The 24,588-nt window shown below is 36.8% G+C and overlaps 2 protein-coding genes across 2 annotated transcripts in view; both read right to left on the bottom strand.

Annotated features, from left to right (window-relative positions):
* LOC115221531 (tripartite motif-containing protein 45) overlaps positions 1–958 on the bottom strand; it is a 14,646-nt gene extending 13,688 nt beyond the window's left edge. Inside the window, exon 1 of the mRNA XM_029791733.2 lies at positions 784–958. The gene's annotated coding sequence lies outside the window, so the exon portion shown is untranslated. The remainder of the gene's footprint in view (positions 1–783) is intronic.
* An 11,120-nt stretch (positions 959–12,078) lies between these two features.
* LOC115221316 (ubiquitin carboxyl-terminal hydrolase 15) overlaps positions 12,079–24,588 on the bottom strand; it is a 68,660-nt gene continuing 56,150 nt past the window's right edge. The window contains exons 16-23 of the mRNA XM_029791478.2: positions 23,742–23,884; positions 21,968–22,339; positions 20,038–20,108; positions 18,275–18,393; positions 17,136–17,285; positions 16,468–16,571; positions 14,555–14,643; positions 12,079–13,693 (exon numbers count right to left, since the gene is read on the bottom strand). Of these exons, the coding sequence (XP_029647338.1) occupies positions 13,412–13,693; positions 14,555–14,643; positions 16,468–16,571; positions 17,136–17,285; positions 18,275–18,393; positions 20,038–20,108; positions 21,968–22,339; positions 23,742–23,884 (1,330 nt within the window). The 3' untranslated portion in view covers positions 12,079–13,411. The remainder of the gene's footprint in view (positions 13,694–14,554; positions 14,644–16,467; positions 16,572–17,135; positions 17,286–18,274; positions 18,394–20,037; positions 20,109–21,967; positions 22,340–23,741; positions 23,885–24,588) is intronic.

Here is a 24,588-nt window from a genome sequence, read left to right on the forward strand (position 1 = left end):
TATATATACATACACATATATATTATATATATACACACACACACATATATATACACTCACACACACGCACATGTGTGTCTGTGTGTATATATATATATGTGTATATATATATATATATATATATTTGTATATATATATTTATATATATATATATATACATACACACACACACCACTATATATCTTTATCTGTCTGACTGTCTTTCCAGCTATCTATTTATATGTGTGTATATGTATGTTGTGTGTGCATGTGTATAAGGAGTATGGTGCATGCTCCCTCCTGGCCAGCTCCTGTCAAACTGTCCAGCACATGCCAGCGTGGCAGGAGAATGTTAAACGATGAAGCTGATGATGATGATGATGACGATATATATATATATATATATATATATTATATATATATGTATGTATGTAGAATAACTTAATCCCCAAAACCACAGGGTAGCCCTTTGAGGGCCTGTTGCTAATAATAAATATATTCCCTCTGGCCGACGTCTGTATTGAGTACTTATTTTAAACTATGGTCTAACCGGCTCTTTACTAGGTGTCTTCTATACATACACATAATTGCACACACGTGTGTATATATACATACGTGTGTATGTAAGTATACATACATTCATATACATACATATATATATATATATATGTATGTATATATATATACACACATATATATGTATGTGTAAGTATGTATATGTGTTTGTATATCTGTATGTGTTTTTCTCTGTGTGTGTGTGAGGAGAAAGAAAGAAAAAATTGAACCCAAGATGTTTTTACTTACTGCTTCTTCCTACGTTCTGCCATATTTCCTGGAGACGTATCAAAGAAATACGTCAAGAAGGTATTGATGTACCTATATCTTTATAGACACACACACACATAAAAATATATATATATGCATGTATGTGTGTGTATGGATGTGTGTGTGTGTGTATGTGTATTTTACGTGGCGGGTTTGCAGAAAGTGTGGAGGTCACATAAGCTGACTAACTGAGAGAGAGAGAAAAAAATCAATAAATATTCGTTTTTACATGTGTAATAGGAGTAAATCTGGTGGAGAAACAACACATGGCACAAGGGAAGGATGTCAAGACGTTTATTCTCTTATGTTATATTGCCTTGTACTGTACTATACATATATATATATATATATATATATATATATATATATAATCGAAATCGATCAATGGAAATTGCAGATGTGTTACCAGTGCCGGTGGCATGTAAGAGAACTTTCCGTTTCGCGACCGTTGCCAGCACCGCCCGTTTCGTGTCCGTTGCCAGCCTCGCCGCCCTCGTGCCGGTTGGCACATAAAAAGCACCATCCGTTCGTGGCCGTTTGCCAGCTCTGTCTGCACCAGTGCCGGGTGGCACGTAAAAAGCACCATCTGAACGTGGCCGGTGCCAGCACCGCCTCGATGGCTTCTGTGTGGGGCACATAAAAGCACCAACCGATCGTGGCCGATGCCGGACCCTCTGGCACCAGTGCGGGTGGCACGTAAAAAGCACCCACTACACTCACGGAGTGGTTGGCGTTAGGAAGGCATCCAGCCGTAGAAACACTGCCAGATTTGACTGGGCCTGATGAAGCCTTCTGGCTTCACAGACCCCAGTAGAACCGTCCAACCCATGCTAGCATGGAAAACGGACGCTAAATGATGATGATGATGATGATGATGATTGTAATTATGTCTTTGTGTTATGTTATGTAGTGTTATGTTATGCTAAGAAATGCTGCAGTATGGCCAGAATTATATGCCTGAGTGTGCTAAAAGAATAAAAGAATATCTTGTATTATATGATGTGGTGGAGGGTACACATACATGCTTATATATACCTGTATGTATGTGTGTGTTTAATATAAATGCTTCTAAATGCCTCTGTGTGTGTGTGTGTTGTGTGTGTGTGTGTGTGTGTGTGTGTGTGTGTGTGTGTGTGTGTGTGTGCATGCGTGTGCATGTGTGTGTATGTGTTTACAAGGGGTTGCAGAAAAGTTCCTGACTCTAAGGGTATTGCAAAAGGCCTAGTTGGAGGCCAAAACTTCTAAGGTTTTTACAGGGGTTAGAAAAACTGAAGGGCCGCTGCAATAAGTCAAGGAATCTGAGAGAGTAATATGGTGAATAAAATCATATTTAACTGGTCCTCCTGTATTTTCTTTTACCCAAAGCCAGGAGCTTTTCAATACCTCCTTAAATATGTAGGTATATATAGGAGCAGGTGTGGCTGTGTGGTAAGAAGTTTGCTTCCCAACCACATGGTTCTGGGTTCAGTCCTGCTGCTTGGCACCTCAGGTAAGTGTCCTCTCCTATAGCCTCAGGTTGACCAAAGCCTTGTGAGTGAATTTTATAGATGGAAACTGAAAGAAGCCTGTCACATATATACATGTGTGTGTGTCTATGTTTGTCCATTGCCACCCCATCACAACAAGTGCTGGTTTGTTTACATCCAAACCAGCGTCCTGCATTGGTGTTCAGCTGAAGGTATTAGCATTACTATTTATATTTGATGGGATGCTAGTCTTATAATCACCTCTGCTGGTAATACTGTTGAAGCATGGCTTATAAAAATGTCAATTCAGATTTCAATTAATTGTAGTAGTTTTGTTTATATTTTGCTGTATGGAGTACATTATTTATTCAGGGGTATTTTCCTTATTTGGTTTATTATTATCATCATCATCAGTAGTAGTAGTAGTAGTATAAATATCATTTATTATTATAATCATTATTGTAACTAGTATAATTACTATACATGGTGAGCTGTGTTTATTTAAATTGTCTAAATGTACATCTTCTTAAGTGTAGACATCTTAGAGCCTGTTCTTATTTTGTGTTTATAAGATTAAATTTAGAAGTGAAAATTTGGTATATTTCTTCCACACAAAAGTTGCATCTATTACCGCCTATTCTATAAGGTTTTGCCCTACTAATTATTCCCCAGCCAATTGAATATACTTTGTTACTATCTTTTAGTGCCCAAATTAATTTACTAAGACTAGTAGTATTTATTTTGTCCTTATATCTAAACGAATTTAAATGATTGGCAATTCTTTGCTTAATATAGTGTGAGCCAGCTCTGATATAGAAGTACTCTCTATTCTCTGAGATAACCTTACATCTGCATACAATATTTTTATACCTACAATTATATTTAAGCAGGCAAACCCTGTTCCTTGTGAAATCACATTTGATAGTTCTACTACTTCCATTACTAGTTTCCGCTTCAGCTTCACTAGAGGTGACATTCTGAGTACTGCACTTTCTGGGAATCACACCTTCCCATTCCAGGTTACTGTGGGAGTTTGTTTGGGTATCTTCCATTTGATTGGTTGTCAAACCATAGTTCCTGTCATGTTGACGTTGTTGCTATTTATTGATCTATGATTATTATTCTGGTTACTATTGTTATTGTTTGTATGGAAACTGTTTAATCTACTAGCATTGTGTGCTGCTATAATTTGTGCTAGATTTCTACTATTAGAAAAAAAGCCACTCTAATTCTATGTTTATTAACTGTTCTATAGTACTTACTGTTTTTTGGAGAATGTTTAGTCAATGCTGAATAGAAGAATTTAGTTATATTGGAAATTATTTGTTTTCTGAAAGGGGATTATATATAATAATAATAATAATAATATAAATTATTGTATAGTGCTCAGGTCACCACAACTTGTCAAAAGTGCATATAAAGCATATGCAGTAATGTACAAATGTCTGGAAAGTGAATAGTGTATGGGTCAGATACATGCTTGCGTGTGTATGGAGGGGAGAAAATCAGGTGTAGTGTTGGCGAATCTCAGGAAGCAGGGAAGTTTTGAAGGATGCAGTGCTCCGACAACTAACAACTGATGCCAGCAGTCTGTTCCATGCTTCAGCAACTCTTAGCATGAAAAAATGTTTCCTGAAGTCATGGGAGCTGTGCTGTTTTCTGACTTTGTAAATATGTCCATGGGTGTTAGACAAGTGGAGTTTGAAAAGGTGCTCAGAGTTATTGTTTGTAAGATGGTTAATAATTTTATGGGTGTCTGCCAAGTCAGCTGCCAGACGTCGGAGTTTCAATGTATCCATGCCCAGGGAAACCACTCGATATTGCTAGATGTGTCTATGTTATTGTGGTGTGTATTTCTATTTCTACCTAAGTTCTTCATGAAAGTGTGTAACCTATTTACCTGGTTTTTATTCCAGCGTTGGGTTTGTTTGCTATTATATTTGTCAGTTATTTGTGAAGTACTTTTGGCAGAGCTTACATATTGGTTATCTCCTCTATCTGAATGGGACCTCTTGCAAATAAAGTCTGATACAGAGACATTGAGCACACTCCAGCAAGCTTATGGTGATGAGGCAATGGGTCTTACACAATGTTTCAAGTGGCACCAGTACTTCAAAAGTGGAAGAACATCCTGGAAAGAAGTTGAGCAATCTGGAAAACCTGCCACATACATCATACCTAGAAATGTGGTATTGTGCATCAAGAATTCATCCCCCAGGGCCAGAGCATCTTTCAAGAGTTCTACTGCAATATTTTCAAGTGTTTGAGTGGGGGGGGGGCATTTGGCAAAAGTGACAAGTGTTTGAAGGGGGACATTTGGGAAAAGAATTAGATCCTTCACCAAGCTCTCTTCACTCTTGAGTTTCTTGCTAAAATATACATGGCATAACTTCCACATCCACTCTGCTCACCAGATTTAGCACCAGTAGACTTCCATCTTTTTACCAAGATGAAAGCTCAAAGGTCACTGTTGTAACACCATTGTCGAGATCCAAAGCAAATGGCAGGTCCTTGTCTCGCTTACGGAAAATGACTTCCAGACCGAATTCCAAGAGGTAGGAACACTGGGACCAATGTCTTGTTGCACAAGGGGACTATTTCAAAAGAGGTAATGTTAAAACTTAGGTAAATAAGTTATTTTTTTTACTAAATATAACTAGTCTGGGAACCTTTTGATACCACCTTGTGTGTATATATATATATATATATATATAGCACCAGCATTGCTACAAATGAGAGTCAAAAGTGACACAATTCAGTGCTATTGTGGCTAATTGAGTCCCTTTTCACTCTCATTTCTAGCAACGCTGGTGTTATCTAGTACCCTTGCTTATAAATTTGCCTTTACGTTTTTTTGCTAACTAGCCACCTATATCATTAATATCATTATATATATATATATATATATATAAGAATTTTTTGCGTAATAAGATAAAAAAAAAACCAAGGCTGTGTAGATATTAGAGCATTTATAGATAGAAGGTCTTACAACTGTTTCCAGGATATTTATTAATAATATCCCTTCATCAGAGATGGTGTGAGAGGATGATTAAGTCATGGTTAGTTTAGATGTGATACAAAATGGAGAGTGAGGTGGAGGAAAGAAAATATATATATATACATAAAGTAATCTCTCATTGCAGCCACATTCAGATGAGTGGAACCAGTAAAGAAAGAGATAAACGATTCTTTCTGTTTCTGCTTGTTTCACTTGCCCATAACCACGTAAAAGCTCGAGAGGTTATTCACATGGAAAAGAGAGAGACACGACAGAGAGAATGTGTGTGAATATATATTTTTGAAGAGTTGGTATCATTCAACAGAATTCATGATTAAAAAAATAAACGATTGCTATAGAAAGACAAAGAACCAGAAAAAAAAAGGGAATCTGATTAGTGTTTAGTTAAAGCTTGTTTACATTGGCTTGTCAGATAAATTTGTCCATTTTTTTCTTTTTTCCATTTATTTTAACCTTTCAGCATTATTGTTCTATCAAATGTAATCCGCATTTATTCACATTGCTTGGAATTAATCGCAATATCTTGCAGCCTCAAAACTTTTATGTGACTGATTATTTTTAGAATGGCATTGTAGGTAGGTATGATAGGCTAAATTTGGGCAGTTTGACTATAAAACTTGGAGATTATTTGGGCTGGGTGTGGCCAATTTAAATAGTAAAGGGTTAATTAACAATTTAAATTAACGCAAAAAGCATTTTTATTGTATTTTTTATTGTTTTAGTTTTGTATCTCTCACCAACCGATCGTGGCCGTTGCCAGCCTCCCTGGAACTTGTGGCACGTAAAAAGCATCCACTACACTCATGGAGTGGTTGGCGTTAGGAAGGGCACCAAGCTGTAGAAACACTGCCAGATCAGACTGGAGCCTGGTGCAGCTCCTGGCTTCCCAGACCCCGGTCGAACCGTCCAACCCATGCTAGCATGGAAAACGGATGTTAAACGACGATGATGATGATGATGATTCTTCCTGTAAAAATTTTGTTTTAATCTGAATAAATTTTACCTATTTCCAGGCATAAATGATGAATTGCCAAGTAAAAAAAAAATGCAAAACAAAAAAACAAACAAAAACGAATGAATTTATCTGACAGCCCAATATTTTATTTTAAAATTTCATTTTCTTCTCTTCAAACATTGCATGGACCAACAATTCTGTTTCAAGATTCAAGTTACATGTCAAAATTGTTCAGATTTGGATACAGCATCAGGTGACACCCTAAGCCCGTCCTCGGTTCTCGTCAATGACTTCTTCGAGAGTCTCAAAGAACAGAGTTAGGAAGAGTTCAATGTCAAACAGGTGGTGTTACACAAGGAATTAGATTTGATCTTCAGGGATCAAAGACAAATTGTTTCGTAAGCACAACAGCGGGAGTACCAACAAGTCAGAAGGCCAGGTCTAGAAAGGAGAAACTGTTTAACTCTATATAAACTGCAGTAATTCTTAATTGGTGCTTCAATTTATCAACGCAGGGAACAATAAATGTAAACTGAATCCCCAGTTGTATTAGTAGTAGTAGTAGTGATAACAGCAATGATTCTCATTTTGACACAAGGCAGGTCATTTTGAGAAGAGGGAGCAAGTTGATAACACTGACCCCAGTACTCAACTGGTATGTACTTTATTTTTATAGACCCAATAAGGATGAAAAGCAAAATTTATCTTGGCAGAATTTGAACCCGGCGTGTTAAGAGCATTAAGTGGTGCCAAGTATTTTGTTTGAGTTGCTAACAATTCTACCAGCTTGCTAGTAAAATTGTTAGCATCAATAATGGTTTTGTAGTACCAATAATGGTTTGTAGTACCAACAATGGCTTTGAATTTTGGCATAAGGCCAGCAATTCAAGGGAGGGGGTAAGTCAATTACATCTACCCCATAACTAACCTCAGTGGAATTTGAACTCAGAACATAAAGATGGATAAAATACCTATTTCTTTATTGCCCACAAGGGGCTAAACATAGAGGGGAAAAACAAGGACAGACAAAGGGATTAAGTCAATTAGATCGACCCCCAGTGCATAACTGGTACTTTTTTCATTCACCCCGAAAGGATGAAAGGCAAAGTTGACCACAGTGGAATTTGAACTCAGAATGTAAGGACGGACAAAATACTGTCCAGCATATTAATAAGTCTTCCAGCTCACCACCTTAATAATAACAATAATTTCAAATTTAGCCACAAAGGAAGTAATTTTGGGGGGAGGGGACAAATCGAGTACATCAGTCCCAGTCTTCAACAGGTACTTATTTTATCGACCCTGAAAGGATGAAAAGCAAAATCAGCCACAGCGGAATTTGAACTCAGAACATAAGGACAAAATACCGCTAAGCATTTCGCCCAGGGTGCCAATGGTTCACCAGCTTGCTGCCTTAATAATAATAATAATAATTCCTACTTACAAATGCACAAGGCCACAATTATTGCTAGGTAGGGGCTGTAGCTAATTTTGTCTTGGGTGCCACTTTATTTTCTTAATGAAAGGATAAACTACAAAATTTAACTCGGTGCAAGCTTTGACTTTGAATATAACTTTTATATATTTCCTGTGTATAAAGCCAGACATGCACAGAAGTATATATGTGAGTGTACATATATGTATACACACACACATATATATATATATATATATGTGTGTGTGTGATCAGACTCTGAAGAAACCTATGTTAGCCTGTGTCAGTAAAATTTGTATTATTTAGTAAAATCAATCAAAAGAGTACGACAAACTTGGTGTGGGAAATGGAAAAAAAACATCCAGTGTTTTGGACAATTCCTCATTCAGGAAAAAGTTGAAAGGAGAAAAATTAATGAGAGAAACCAAAATCGTACATTCTCTAAGTTGGAAAAATTTATAGATCACAAAACTATCATTTTCCTATACAGAAGGACTGTCCAAAACAGATTTTCCACTCCCCCTGCTAAGTTCACTCCATGTTTTTTTTATTATTAATACATACATGATACACACACACACACATATATATATATAAATAAAATAAAGAAGTCCTGATCTTTAATTGTGAAGGAAACTTGAGGAAGGAGGTAGACTCAGGAAGACATGGGACAAAGTGGTAAGAAAGGACCTTCATGTGTTGGGCCTCACAGTGGAGGTGACAGGAGACCAAGACATTTGGTTGCATGCTATGCTTGGGAAGACATGTCAAGCTCAATAAAACTGTGGCTGTCCATACATACAGGTATGTCCTCTACATCCTTCTCTCAGGCAAGAGGCCCTTCTTTTCAGGGCTTGCGGGTGCTGATGTCAGGTAAAAGCATTTGTTAGTGCCACACAAAAGCACCCATGGCAGTGTCAAGTAAAAGCACTTGTGCCGTAAAAGCACCCAGTACACTTTGTGAAGTGGTTGGCATTATTAAGAAGGGTATCCAACTGTAGAAATCATGGCAAAATAGACAACTGGGACCTAGGCAGCTCCCTGCAAACTGTCTAACCCATGCCAGCAGGGAAAGCAGATGTTAAATGATAATGATATATATATATATATATATAATAATAATATTAGGGAGTAAATCCAAACTTACAGGGAAAAATTAGATTTAGGATTAAATCTAATTTTATAGTATAAATATATATATTAAATTAGAGATAAAACCACTATTCAGCAAATCTATGTATTGGTTTATGATTTTCACTGATTTGCCGAATAGTGGTTTTATCTCTAATTTAATATATATATATATATATATATATATATATATATACACACACACACACACATATATATATCCACTTGAAAAGCAAATACAACACAGTACATAGCTACTTGATAGACAGAAGAGTGGGAGGGTGTTAAATATTTCTTTTTAACTTTGACAAAGCAATCTTGAAAAATGGAAAGAAAAAGTAGTAATCAAGTGGTCCCAGGTTCAGTTCCACTGCACAGTCCCTAGGGCAGGTGTCATCCATAGCCATGGGCTGACTGATGCCTAGTGAGTGAATTTGGTAGATGTAAACTGGAAGCCCGTTGTATATACATGTTTGCCCCCACCCCACCTACCAGCTGTTAATTCTTTACACCCCTGTAACTTAGCTGTCCAGCAAAAGTGACCAAGGGACTAAGTACCAGAAATCAAAAACAAAAAAAAAAAAAAAGTCCTGGGGGTCAATTTGAGTAAACTCAAGGCAGTGCCCAGCATGGTTGCAATCCAATGATTAAAACAAGTAAAAAGATATGTTAAAAAAATCAAAAAAAATCCCAGTTTTGTTCCCTGCCCCTTTCCTGAAAGTTAATACTCATAATTGTTTTTATTAATTAACCAATTCTATTAAAATCTCATTAGGCGATTCGTTATAATGAACAACTGAAATTAAAAAGTATTTTGGCCGTTTGTTGAATTCTCTTTTATTTCAATTTTATTAATTCATTAAGCTGTAAACGACATCAATAAATCAATCACATTGAAATAGCATTGATCGTCCAACATAAAATATATAACAACTAGTAAAAGACAAGCTGGAATTAGATTTGAGATTTGTTTGTTTTTTTTACATTTATACCTGCCAAATTAAGAAAATAATAATAATAATAATAATCCTTACTACTATAGGCAGAAGGCCTGAAATTTGCAGGGGAGAGGGGATAGTCAAATTTTATCGACCCCAGTGCTCAACTGGTACTTATATTATCGACCTGTAAAGATGAAAGGCAAAGTCGACTTTGGCAGAATTTGAACTCAGAATGCAAAGATGGATGAAATACTGCTAAGCATTTTATCCAGCATGCTACTGATTCTGCCAACTTGCTGCCAATAATAATAATAATAATAATAATAATAATCCTTTCTACTATAGGTACAAGATCTGAAATTTGTGGGGAGGGGAGGGGAATAGTCGATTACATTGATCTTGGTAGTTAACTGGTACTTAATTTATCAACCCTGAAAGGATGAATGGCAAAGTCGACCTCGGTGGAATTTGAACTCAGAATGTAGCAACAGGTGAAATGCTGCTTATTGCCAGTGTGCTAACGATTCTGCCAGCTCACCACGCTATATCATAATCATAATAATAATAATGGTTTCAAATTTTGCCACAAGGGCAGCGATTTTTGGGGAAGTGGATGAGTCGATTACATTGACCCCAGTGTTCAACTGGTACTTATTTTATCGACCCTGAAAGGATGAAAGGCAAAGTCGACCTCAGTGGAATTTGAACTCAGAACGTAGAGACGGACAAAATACCAAGCATTTCACCCAGCATGCTAACAATTCTGCCAGCTCACCACCTTTATTAATAATAATAGAAATGATGATGATAATAAATAATGTTAATTTTTGTGGGGACAAAGGTCAGCAAATTTGAAGGGATGGGGTGAGTTGGTTTCATCAACTTCCTTATTTGACTGGTACTTTATTTTATCAATCTCGAAAAAGGTGAAAGGCAAAGTTTACCTCGGCAGAATTTGAACTCAGAATGTAAAGAATCAGAAGAAATACTGCTAAGCATTTTGATGCGCAACCGATTCTGCCAGCTCACCATTTTAACAAGAATAGTTCTAATGTAGGAACAAGGCCTGCAATTTTAAGGGGAGGGGAAAGTCGATTACATCAACCCCAGTGGTCAACCCAGAAAGGATGAAAGACAACATTGGCCTTGCAGGATTTGAACTCTGAATGTCAAGCCACTGGGTATATCGTCTGGCATACTAATGGTTCTGCCAACTTCCCATTTTAATAATAATAATAATAATAATGATAGTTTCAAATTTTGGCACAAGGCCAGCATGTTTGGGGGAGGAGGCAAGTTGAGTACATCAACCCCAGTGTACAACTGGTACTTATTGCATCAACCCAGAAAGGATGAAAAGCAAAGTTGGCCTTGCAGGATTTGAACCCTGAATGTCAAGCCACTGGGTATATCGTCTGGCATACTAATGGTTCAGCCAGTTTCCCATTTTAATAATAATAATGGTTTCAAATTTTGGCACAAGGCCAGCAAATTTGGGGGAGGAGGCAAGTTGAGTACATCGACCCCAGTGTATTACTGGTACTTATTTTATCAACCCCAAAAGCATGAAAGGCTGAGCTGACCTCGGTGGAATTTGAGCTCAGAACGTAGAAACAGACAAAATGCCACTAAGCATTTCACCTGGCATGCTAACGACTCTGCCAGCTTGCTGCCTTAATAATAAGAATAGTAATTAGTTAAAGAAAAAAAAAAAAATGTCCATTACATTGCATTGTTTTCTTTCAAAATTCCACTAGATTCTAAAGAGAAGCTCAAATTAAATAGAGAGGCCTTAACAGGATGATAAAAAAAAAAAAAGAATCTTAAATTATTAGAAAAATAGAGCATTCTTCACAACTAAATCTTTTTAACATTTTTTTAATTTCGATTTTCTTTTTGAAAATAAATAATTTGCCCAAGAAATAAAAACATTTTTTTTTTTAAATTGTTTTTTTATTTATTAAATACACATTAAGATGAAAAATTGAGGAAAAAAAAAAAAAAAAAAAAACTAAAACACTTAATGTAGTAACAGGAGATATTTAAACTGAAAGATTTGACTAAGTAAATATCAAAGCCGACTTCAAGCACTGTCAATGATTCTGTTAGCATCCTACAAACATTTGTTTTAAATTAACAGAAGGCTGGAGTAAAAGAGCTTCTTTGTGTGGCTGCTGGACTTAAATAGAAACAGGCTTATTATTATTATTATTTAGGTTTGCAGATGAACAAAAGATGTAGAAGAAGTGATTTAGATCAAGATTAGGTTATGGTGCAGTACAAATTACATTGAAAGGGGTCGGAGGAATTTTTCTTTTTTTTTTTTTAAAGGAGACAGCGAGTAAAAAGGGGGCTGATAATGAAATTTAGAAAGCTAATGTTACATTAAATAACATGGTTTATATATATATATATATATTTTTTCAATTTCATTTTATTTGAGGTTCCTGATCCTCAAATAAAACCACCCCAAAATCGAATTTTTTTTTCCAGTAAATTTTCTCTGATGAACAAAAAAAAAAAAAAAAAATTCAGAGAAAGGTTAGTTTTACCTGTCTGTGTGTCTAAGAGCTGAATGTATTTTAGAGTCTTATATAAAGCTGAGATTAGCAATTAATCTAATTAATCTTTGTTGCTGTTTGCTGTTTTTGTTGTGATTTCTCTCACACTTGATATAGTTGTAGAAAAAAAAGATCTGAGGAAGGAGGGGTGGGCGAGGGGGGAAATCTGTCGACAAATGAAGCAGGAAAACAAAATGTTTAGCTTTTCACAAATTACAAAAATAAAAGTGAGGCAGGAGAGAGAGAGAGAGAGAGAGAGAAGGGGAAAGACAAAGGGAAGGTGAGAGAGTGAGAGAGAAAAGAGACTGTGATGGGTTGTTAGGATGGGAGCAGACAGTTTGTAGGTTTTATTTTTTTCGATAAGGAAATTTGCCTGAGAAGAGCATGGAATGAGCAGTTTTTGAAGAGTAGTAGTAATAATAATAATAATATTAATAATAATAATAATAAGATTGATGAGGAAAACAAAGGAAATGATGGTTCGTAGTTAAACAATGAATAAATTATTGAATATTCATCACCGATCAACCAAGCAGCACCTTGAACGGTACTAGACAGAAATCAATCACCACAGTGGGTTAGCACTGCAGACTATAACAAACAGAAGAGAAGGTATTACACACACACATACACACACACACACAGATGTATATATGTATGTGTGTATAATGTGGGTGAAAGAGAGGGCAAGGCCAATGCAGAGAGAGGGAGGAACACCGTCATGACCGACAGAGTCTTGCCCAGTTCAGTGTACAAAACAAAAACATAACTACAAAATAAACAGTTCGTCTATATTACTACATTGAATATTTTAAAAAATCTTTTTTTTTCTTTATTTTAAAATAAAATTAAAAAAAAAAAAACAAGGTTTTTAGAGAAACAAACAGAAAAAAAAAGACAATAGTTGTTATTGTTTCTCATTTGTTTTGTTTTGTTATTTTTTGTTGTTTTTTTTTAAATATTACACTTCATTTTTTTTTTATCTCCATGGAAGTTCCTTTTTAATATTACCATGGTAACAAATTTAAATAAAGGGAAATCCATCAAAGCACAACACCCCTTGGAGGGGGGAAAAAAAACAAAAAAAAAAAAACCAGTCTTAATTTATGTCCATAGCTTCGTCATCATCGTCGTCATCATCATCGGTATCTTCAATACCATTTGTGTTTCTATCTTGTGGCTCAGTTTGTGGGAAAGAAGGCGGCGGAGCACCAACAGCAGCAGCAGTGGTGGCAGCAGCAGCGGCAGTGACAGCAGCAGCAGCTTGGCCACTTCCTCCAGCTAAGGAAGAACAGGTAGCATTATTCATCTTGGACCGTTTCTTCTGAGTTGGATCAGGGATGCCTTGCCTTTGATACACAAGGACATAGGCAGCCTTTGTCTGAAACGAAACAAGAAGAGCACCAAGTCAAAAAACTTCATCAAACTTAATTGTTTCAATGATTTTTTTTTTCTCCCCCCATTTCATGATATGAATCCCAGTGCTACAATAAAAATCCTAAAATTGCTGTATGTGAAAAAATCCTAGCAGTTTTAGACAAGAAATTTTTGTAAAAGTTTATTTCAAACAGTTTAACCCTTTAGTGTTTAAACCGGCCATATCTGGCCCAGATATTCTACATGTTTTATATTCAAACTGGCCATATTTAGCCCCTCACACCTAACCTACATTGACATTCTAAAAAATAAATAATCACATCATTGAAACCTCAAAGCTATAACATAATGCATGATTAATTCAAAACAATTTGAGAGAAAAAGTATTACATTTAACAGAGTAATCTGAACACTAAAGGGTTAAACTAGCAATAAAAAGTGGATCCTAATAAACCACTCTTTTATTTTTGAATTTCATCCCCCAGTTTCAAACATTGCTTCGCTGCCATACTGGGGCACCACCTCTTCCAGTAGAATTACTTTACTAGAATGATAGGCAAAGTTCGACTCAATCTAAAGGGACATAACCACGAAACACAAAATAGTTTTCCTCATGTTTGATTAATTTCACCAGCGACCCAGTTAAAAAGGAAATGAAATAAGGGTCACTCATATTTTACACTTGACTGGTTAGTGAGCTTCAGCAGGATTTGAATTCAGAATATAATAAATGCCAGGATATTTAGCTCAAAAACTACCGATTCTGTTGCAAACCTGCCAGGTGCAATATTCAGTAAATATTTATTTATTTTTTATTCTTTTGGCTGGTAGATTTTTCTCAGATATTCCAAACAAATATTCTTACCACAACAGCATCCTCAGAAGAAGCTGATACAGTTGAGTCGTCAAAATAATACCATTCTTTATCATCTTTGTTTTTGGCAAATGCCGTATCTGCAGAAAACATGGAAAGGAAACATTAACATCACTGACAGGAATTTTACATTCTACACATCATGACCAGCACTGCCGGTCAAAGCACCCGACCCCAGCACTGCCGGTCGAAGCACCCGGCCACAGCACTGCCGGTCGAAGCACCCGGCCCCAGCACTGCCGGTCGAAGCACCCGGCCCCAGCACTGCCGGTCGAAGCACCCGGCCCCAGCACTGCCGGTCGAAGCACCCGACCCTAGCACTGCTGGTCGAAGCACCCGACTCCAGCACTGCCTGTCGAAGCCTCCGACCCAGCACTGCCGGCCAAAGCACCCGACCCCAGCACTGCCGGTCGAAGCACCCGGCCCCAGCACTGCCGGTCGAAGCACCCGACCCAGCACTGCCGGTCGAAGCACACAACAAATTGTCAGTCTGAACATGACTTCTTGCTGAACTGCAAAATTATGGGAACATAAACAAACAAACAAACACCTGGCATCAAGTAGTGACAGGCAAATGCAAACAGGCTTCCACTCAGTTTACATCTACCAAATTCACTCAGGCCATTGGTCAGCCAGGGGCCAGAGTTAAAGACACTTGCCCAAGGTGCAGTGCAGTGTGACTGAACCCAAAAGCAAAGGAATGCAAGAATAGCATCAATCAGGGGTGTATGGGATCAGAATTGATCTGAAGCCTACAACACACACGCTGGAACATTTAACAAAAAACTACATCTACATAGCTATACAATCTACATTACAAAAGTGTGACAGACCAATAGAGACCAACATCAACATAAATCCATCTACATTAGACATGTCACTTTGCATTAAAGTTAAGTATTGGTAGCTTGATAAGTGTGAATGCCCAAAACTTTTGGCCCTCGAGTGACTCTGTAACTTCTGCCAATTAATTATAAAATTCTTCATATATATGGCCTAGTGGTTAGGGAGTTGTACTCACAATCACTAGATTATAGGTTCGATTTCTGGACGGAGCAGCACATTGTGTTCTTGAGCAAAACACTTCGTTTCATGTTGCCCCAGTCCAATCAGCTGGAAATGGGTCACCCATTGACACAATAGCCTTCCAATCAAGAGGCATGTTGGTCTGCACACCTAGTTAGCATTGTGGCATCATTCAAAAGCTACAATGATGTAAAGTGCATTGTGACCAGTGATGTATAACATCCAATAATCTGGTCAATACCGTGACCATGTTATGTGTGCGTGTGTGTGTGTGTGTGTGTGTGTATATATATATATGTATATATAATAATAATTTGAGGGAATATTATTCCAAACTTACAGGGAAAAATTCAATTTAGAAATACTAAATCAAATTTCACAAAATACAATATATGTATATAAATATAAATTAGAAAAAAAAAACCACCTTTTATCAATTCAAATGAAAAATTAAATTACACCATCTAGAAAATTACATATAATAGAAATATTAAATATAAGATAAAAAATATAATGATGATTAAGTAATGTGCAAAATAATAAATAAAACGTGTATATATATATATATATATATATACAAAGAAATAAACAATAAATACAGTTATTTGAAAAATATATGAGAAAATTGGAGAATTGAAGTTAAGATTTTCACACCTAATTATTAAGAACAATCAAGTTGATTAAATATCTTGGGGGAGGGGAGGGTATATATATATATATATATGTATTTTAGCTCACACACATAAAACTATACAATCTACATTATCTAAGTGAGTCAGTCCAAGAGGGACCATGTCAACAGCAGTGTCTACATTAAATAATATCTTTCTTTATAAAATGAAATTTAAAACAAAAATGAAGAAAGTCTGGCTACTTACAGTGACCACCACCCATTCCACCATAGTGGTTACTCACAGATATTAAATCATACGTAGCAGGACCATGGTTGTTGTTGATTATGTATTTCTTCAGATTCAAGTTACTAAACAACAGAAACAAAACATTTTAAACAATTTTGAGGGTTTTTCTTTTTCTTTTTTATAATACATTTTCTCATATTTTTGGTTTCATTCTTTGTTTGGGAAAATTAAAAAAGCTTTTTACTTTTTTTAAAAAAATCAGATTTCAATTGAAGAAAGAAAAAAATAAAGAAACCAAATTAAATTGAAGGAAATTAAATCTTCATAAAACAATGAAGAAAAAAAATTACATTTCGTTTTTGGATTTGGTTTGCAAAATTCTTTATATGAGTTCGTGTGTTGAAGAAATAAGTGGAAATTTTACCGGTGAGTGTGTTACATTATAAGGCACAAAAAGAAAATGACTCTCTCCAGACACAACAAAAAAAATTACTTTTAACCCTTTTTTCATACCAATCCACCTAAAACTGCCCCTGGTTTTAAGATACAAACTCCCTGTTTTTAAAAGGATCTTAAACCTTCCATCAAAATCTCACGTTAATTTATATTCCAAACACCTGCCGATCATAAAAATATTTCTTTAAAAACCAAGGTAGAAAAGCCTCCCAGAAATTGCAGTCACTTACCCAGTGGGGAATTCAACAAGCGTATCTATTTTGTCTCGCCAATATCGATTGTAAGAAAACCGTTTCAGGTGTATAACTAAGATGTTGGGTAAAGACCAGAGATCGAACTTTTTCGTGGCCTGCTGATGTTTCTTACACTGCGGACAATACCTAAGACAGAAAAGAAATTACAATAAATACAGTTATTTGAAAAATATATGAGAAAATTGGAGAATTGACATTAAGATTTTCACACCTAATTATTAAGATTAATCAAGTTGGGGGGTAATAACTGTTAATAAGTTGATTACAGCGACCCCAGTACGTAACTGGTACTTAATTTGTCGACCCCGAAAGGATGAAAGGCAAAGTCGACCTCGGCGGAATTTGAACTCAGAACGTAACAACAGACAAAATACGGCTACGCATTTCACCCGGCATGCTAACGTTTCTGCCAACTCGCCGCCTTAATAAGTTGATCTTGGGGGGGTAATAACTGTTAATAAGAATTATTCAGATCAATTAACTTCATCTCTTACAGATGACAACATTACTATGTATATTATTCACACATTTCAATAAAAGGTGCCACGTAAAAAGCACCCAGTTCATGCTGCAAAGTGGTTGGCATTAGGAAGGGCATCCAGCTGTAAAAACCACGTCAAAAGAGAAAGTGGGGATTGGTGCAGTTCTCTGGATTGCCAGCTCCTGTCAAACTGTCTCCAACCCATGCCAGCATGGAAGATCAACTGATGATGATGATATATATATATATATATTTGACTCAAAAAGTGCACGTTTTCACACTGGCAAGGACCGGATGGACCATCATCGGTTTAGATCAGTTCTTATTCTAATATATTACCTCCCTTGATGAATCAGAGACCTTGTACATTTCAGTTTCATTTTGCTTTCTAGAGCTGAATACTCTTTGTAACACCAAACACCACAGAATGTGCTGATTACATTGTGGCACCAACACTACAGATGTCCCCATGTCCTCAACAAGACTAAACAGGTCCTCTTGATCCTATGTTGCTGCTATGACTTTACAGAATGAAGACAGAATAACATTCTTTCAAATCTAAAAAAAGATGAAGCTAAGAGTCCCAAAAACTCTAAATCCTTATCAGTCAGTGTAAGAAAGGAGCAGTACAAACCAGGGATCATCAGCGCCGAGTTTTTCTTTTGTTGTAAATAATTCCAAACATTCATTCAACTGAATGGTCTGCTTCTTCATGGTGTTCTTCTGGCGCATCGATTCATGAATATCAATTGTCTAAGAAAACATCATGGCAATACAATATTTAATAGGTTTTTGGTACAAACTTGGTGTAAATTTATATCAACAGAAATACATAAAATGAATATGTTTATCAACAGAAACACACACACACATACATATCATCCAACCCATGCCAGCATAGACGGCAGACGTTTGATGATATATTTATATATAGGTGTAGGAGTGGCTGTGTCGTAAGTAGCTTGCTTACCAACAACATGGTACCAGGTTCAGTCCCACTGCGTGGCACTTTGGCAAGTGTCTACTTTAGCCTTGGATAGATCAAAGCCTTGTGAGTGGATTTGGTAGATGGAAACCGAAAGAAGCCCGTCATATATATGTATATATATGTATGTGTGTGTGTGTATGTTTGTGTATCTGTGTTTGTTCCCCCAACATCGCTTGATAACCAATGGTGGTGTGTTTATGTCCCCGTAACTTAGCGGTTCGGCCAAAAGAGACCGATAGAATAAGTACTAGGCTTACAAAGAATAAGTCCTGGGGTTGATTTGCTTGACTAAAGGCGGTGCTCCAGAATGGCCACAGTCAAATGACTGAAACAAGTAAAAGAGTATATATATATATATATATATATGTACATACACAAATGTATATAGGGGTTTGTGCTCTCATGAACTCATCTGCATATTCCAGTGCACTAAAATTGTATGTAGATGCTATAATTGTGTGAGGAATTCCTAAGAGTTGAAAACCACTGGAAAATAGTATTTGTAAAGCAATTACTTATCAAAAGAGAAGATTGGGAAAAACTTTTGACCAAAACTTTTTTCCAGTCTCCTGTTTGAGACACACACACACACTCACATCAAGAGCAATATGAAAATTTATATCAACTCATTAGAGATATATATCTCAAGTGAAACTGTAATTTCATCAACAATGGCCTAGTGGTTAGGGTGTTGCACAATCGCATGATCATGGTTTCAATTCCTAGACTGTGTGGTACATTGTGTTCTTGGGCAAAACACTTCGTCTTATGATGATCTGCGATCACCTTGATACCTGATGCATGGTACACTGTGCTCCTGTTGAGACAATGTCAAGTTGATGGAAGGGGTGAACTGATGTGCAGCAAGAACATTTGTGCAGGTTGTCTGGCAAAAGCTGAGTGCTCATACGTTATCTTCAACAGAAGAGTCCCTCACACACACACACATGTGTGTGTATATATATATATATGTGTGTGTATGTATATATGCATATGTGTGTGTATATATATGTATATATGTGTGCGTGTGTATATGTATATGTGTGTGTATATATATGTATATGTGTATATATGTATATGTGTGTATATATGTATATGTGTGTGTATATATGTATATGTGTGTGTATATATATGTGTGTGTATATATGTGTGTATATATATGTGTGTATATATATGTGTGTGTATATATATGTGTGTGTATGTGTGTGTGTGTGTGTGTGTGTGTGTATTATCCAACCCATGCTAGCATGGAAAACAGACGTTAAACGATGATGATGATGATGATGATGATATGTGTGTGTGCGTGTGTGTGTGTATAAATATATATATATTTTTTAGTAGTATAAACCCCCTGAAAATATCAATACCAAGTGAAAATGTGATCTTCCCAATGTAATAAACGGTCTCACCTCTGCTACAGATTCACTGTAAAACTTCATTTTGGCTTTCATATCCCAGTCTATAGCAATATAGGTTTGTGCTGAAAGAAATGGTGGGGAAATATATAAATTTTACATGAAACTATATTAAACACACTGGTTTTAACCATTAACACACAAACTAAAGCTTTTCTTAGCTTCTCTCACATTTACACAGAACATTTACCATTGTACCATCAAAAAGAGAAAAATAAAAACGGTGAATGTAGTCTAATGGCACAAAATATTAAAAGTGGATCCAGTTGAATGGTTTTTTTGTCAACTGCCATCTTCAAAATGTGAGAAGTTTAATTTACAAAGAAAGCATCCCCCCGCCCTGTTTATTTTCCCATTAGACACAGGTGTGGTAAGAAGTTTTCTTCTCAACCACATGGTTCCAGGTTCAGTCCCATTGTGTGGCACCTTGGACAAGTGTCATCTATAGCCTCAAGCTGACCAAAGCCTTGTGACTGGATTTGGTAGACAGAAACTCAAAGAAGTTCCTTGTGTATATGGATGTGTCCCCCACAAATGCGTGACAACTTGTATTGAGGTGTTTTGTGTTCCCTGTAACAGTTTGGTCAAAGAGACCAATAGAATAAGTACCAGGCTAAAAAAAGTAATAAGCACTGGAATTGGTTCCTTCAATTAAAATTCTTCAAAGCAAGTGTCCGAGAAAAGCAGCAATCTAATGACTGAAGCAAAAGATTAGGGCCATACAGTATGATAGAGGTGGGCATGTGCGATTAAGCCCACTTCACAGCCCAGGTTTCGAGTTCCATCCCATTGTGTATAACCTTTGAGTATTGTCTTCTACTAATATAGCCCCAGGCTGTGAGTGCAATTGGTAAATGGAAACTGTATGGAATCCAGTAGCAAATACACACACACACACACACACTGCAAGCTTCTATAGTTTATATGGAAATAAACTTTACAGGAAAATATATACACCAACTGGCTTAGTTTTATACACACACACACACCTTAGACCTATTTCCACCCACCCTCATATAATACAGAGTAGCCTTGTGCCACCTCTACAGCAAGACATCTGTGCCTGTCCCTCTACCAAATTTGTGGGTTCATGTGTGTGTGTGTGTGTGTCTTGCCCCGCCACTATGTGACAACCAGTGTTGGTTTATTTGCATTCTCATGAAAGGGTTTGCCAAATAATAACAAAAAAAAGTGCCAGACTTTAAAAAAAGAAAAGTATAATTAACGGGGTTAATTTGTTCATTTAACCCTTTAGTGTTCGCATTATTCTGCCAAAATTAATGCTTTTTCATCTACATTGATTTGAGCTAATCATGCATTATCTTGTAGCTATGAGATTTTAATGAGGTAGCTGTTAATTTTTAAAACGATATTGTAGGGTTGGTGTGAGAGACCAGATCTGGCCAGTTTGAACATAAAACAGGCAGAATACTTTTGGCCGGATATGGCAGGTTTAAATGCTAAAGGGTTAAAACCCTTCAAGGCAATGCTCCAGCATGGACATGGTCCAGTGAGCGAAGCAACAAAAAAAAAAAAAGAAAAAAAAAGAGTGGCTGTGTGGTAAGTAGCTTGCTAACCAACCACATGGTTCCGGGTTCAGTCCCACTGTGTGGCATCTTGGGCAAGTGTCTTCTGCTATAGCCCCGGGCCGACCAATGCCTTGTGAGTGGATTTGGTAGACGGAAACTGAAAGAAGCCTGTCGTATATATGTATATATATATATGTGTGTGTGTGTGTCTGTGTTTGTCCCCCTAGCATTGCTTGACAACCGATGCTGGTGTGTTTACGTCCCCGGCACTTAGCGGTTCGGCAAAAGAGACCGATAGAATAAGTACTGGGCTCGACTAAAGGCGGTGCTCCAGCATGGCCGCAGTCAAATGACTGAAACAAGTAAAAGAGTAAAAGAGTAAAGAGTAAAATTACATGTTAATTCCAACGGCTTTCCAGTTTCATCCATTCGATTATCGACTGCTGCTGTTCCGTAAGAATTGACGGGCGTAAACCGGAAGAGACGATGTGGTGGCTGGTTCTCATTTTCTTCGGTTTCAATGTCCGTATTGATGTTGTCTTCACACGTTTGCTTTATTTCTGTCTTCGATTTCCCACTGGTTGCTGTTATATTGCTGTTGGTAGTGGAGCTACTAGCAGGACCGACACTGTTATTTAAGTTGTTAGTCAATGTAGTTGAGGTATCTGTACAGTTGAGGTTGCTGCTGTAGGGAAGATTGCCTTTGGGACTTTCTTCTAAGGGAGAGTCACAACTATCATCCATTTCCTCCATTTGAGAATTGTTTTCTGCAAAGAGAAAATAACACAAAAACTTCACTGAATAAACACAACTACAACAACACACCTGGGAATAAAACATTGCATTAAAAATATTAAAAGAGGTGGAAGTGGTTAAAGATGATGGTAGAGTTGGAAAGTCGTTAGGTCAAGGATCACATCACAGGCTGATGAAACCTGCTACTGGTACCATGTAAGCAAGGAAGCGAGCTGGCAGAAATGTTAGCACGCCAGGCGAAAGAGTTCAAATTCCGCCGAGGTCATCTTTGCCTTTCGGGGTTGATTAAATAAGTACCAGTTACACACTGGGGTCGATATAATCAACTTAATCCATCTGTCTGTCCTTGTTAGTCCCCTCTGTGTTTAGCCCCTTGTGGGTAGTAAAGAAATAGGTACCATGTAAGCCAGTACTACATGTTCCATGACTGGATGGTCAGTGACTGAACCAGTTGCCCACAATTCAGTTGCCTGCTACTCTTGTGATGAGGGTGCCTGGACACTCAGCAGGAGTAAAAACAAAAACTTGTTGAAGGAGAGATGAGCTCCTTGTGGGCCAACAGCCAAACAGTTGGGGAAAGCAATAGCAAAGCACCTTAATATCTTTACCAAGAAAACATCATCATTCATCATCCTTTAATGTCCATTGTCCATACTGGCATGAGTTGGACGGTTTGACCAGGGCTGGCAAGCAAGAAGGCTGCACCAGATTCCAGTCTGATCTGGCATGGTTTCTACAGCTGGATGCCCTTCCTAATGCCAACCAGTCTGAGAGTGTAATGAGTGCTTCTATGTGCCACTAGGTTTCATCCAATGGGAGCACTTGTGCTTAATCAGAACGATTCTACATGTATAGGATGCTATAAAAGCGTACAATACATGTAAAAGCGTATGATACATGAGAGCAGGGTGGGTGTAAAAAGTGGGCCTATGCAGACACAGTTTAGTCAAGAACTCATTCAGTCCTCACACATCCCCTACATCATCCAGGTGATACTCATACTGTAGTGATTCCAAGATTCAATAAATTACATTTGATGGTGGTGGTGGTGGTGGCGGCAGAGGGATCTCCATGAGAGTGCCATACTAGATAGACCCAAAAATGTTTGAGACTATAATGACACCCTATAAGTTCACTTGACCTACTAGAAATAGCAGTCAAATCTTTCATTATAACACCATCATCAGGATTGTTTGATGTCCACTTAAGTATGACTAGGCTTTACTGGATTAGTCAGGGCACTTAGGCTGAAGATGGATGCATTATGTTGAGTCTCTTACTCCTTAGGCAACAGATTTTGGATAAATGATCCATTTAACGAGCAGTTCAGCTACACACTAATGTATTAGTTACGTTAATTTACTAACTACAACATATCAAAGTAAAATAATCATCAAGGTGAGAGAGACTGACCCCCATTCACACTGTAGAGAGGCTTTGGTACAACATCCAAATTATCTAAGTCTTCCTCCAGTTCATCATCTTCATCTGACCGATTCTTCACATCGTCGTCTATCCACCATTTCTCAGATTCATCAGGAACTTTCACATAACGTCTGAAAATAACAAATATTCACTTTGAGGTTGAAGTTAATTTGTATTTTTTTTTGTATTAAAAAACAAAAATTAAAACCACTAAAAGACAACACAATTACTATTAATAATGTTGAACTTTAAAAAATGGATTTTAAAAAAATATGATTAACCCTTTCATTACTGTATTTATTTTGAGATGCTCTGAGTTTCTTTCAATTACGTTAAATATAACAAAGAATTTAGTAAAATAACTTAGTTATCATTAAGCTAGTGTTAGGAACATAAATTGTGACTAAGGTTTGGTGGAAGATTTTAATTCAAAACTTATGAAAACAAGACATTTGTACTACAGAGCCAGAGGCAGTTTCAGCTTGGTTGGTAACGAAAGGGTTAAAAATTGTTTCTCTATTATATATTTTAACCCTTTTGTTACTGTATTTATTTTGAGATGCTCTGTGTTTCTTTCAATTATTTTAAATATTACAAAGAATTTAGTAAAATAACTTAGTTATCATTCAGCTAGTGTTAGGAACATAAATTGTGACTAAGGTTTGGAGGAAGATTTTAATTCAAAACTTATGTAAACAAGACATTTGTTCTACAGAGCCAGAGGCAGTTTCAGCTTGGTTGGTAACGAAAGGGTTGAGCATCTTTAAAAAAAAGCCAACGTAAAGCTTTTAGCATTCAGATTACTCTGTCAAATGTAATGCTTATTTATTCACAC

The sequence above is a fragment of the Octopus sinensis genome, linkage group LG18, assembly GCF_006345805.1.
Source record: "Octopus sinensis linkage group LG18, ASM634580v1, whole genome shotgun sequence".
Lineage (NCBI taxonomy): Eukaryota > Metazoa > Mollusca > Cephalopoda > Octopoda > Octopodidae > Octopus > Octopus sinensis.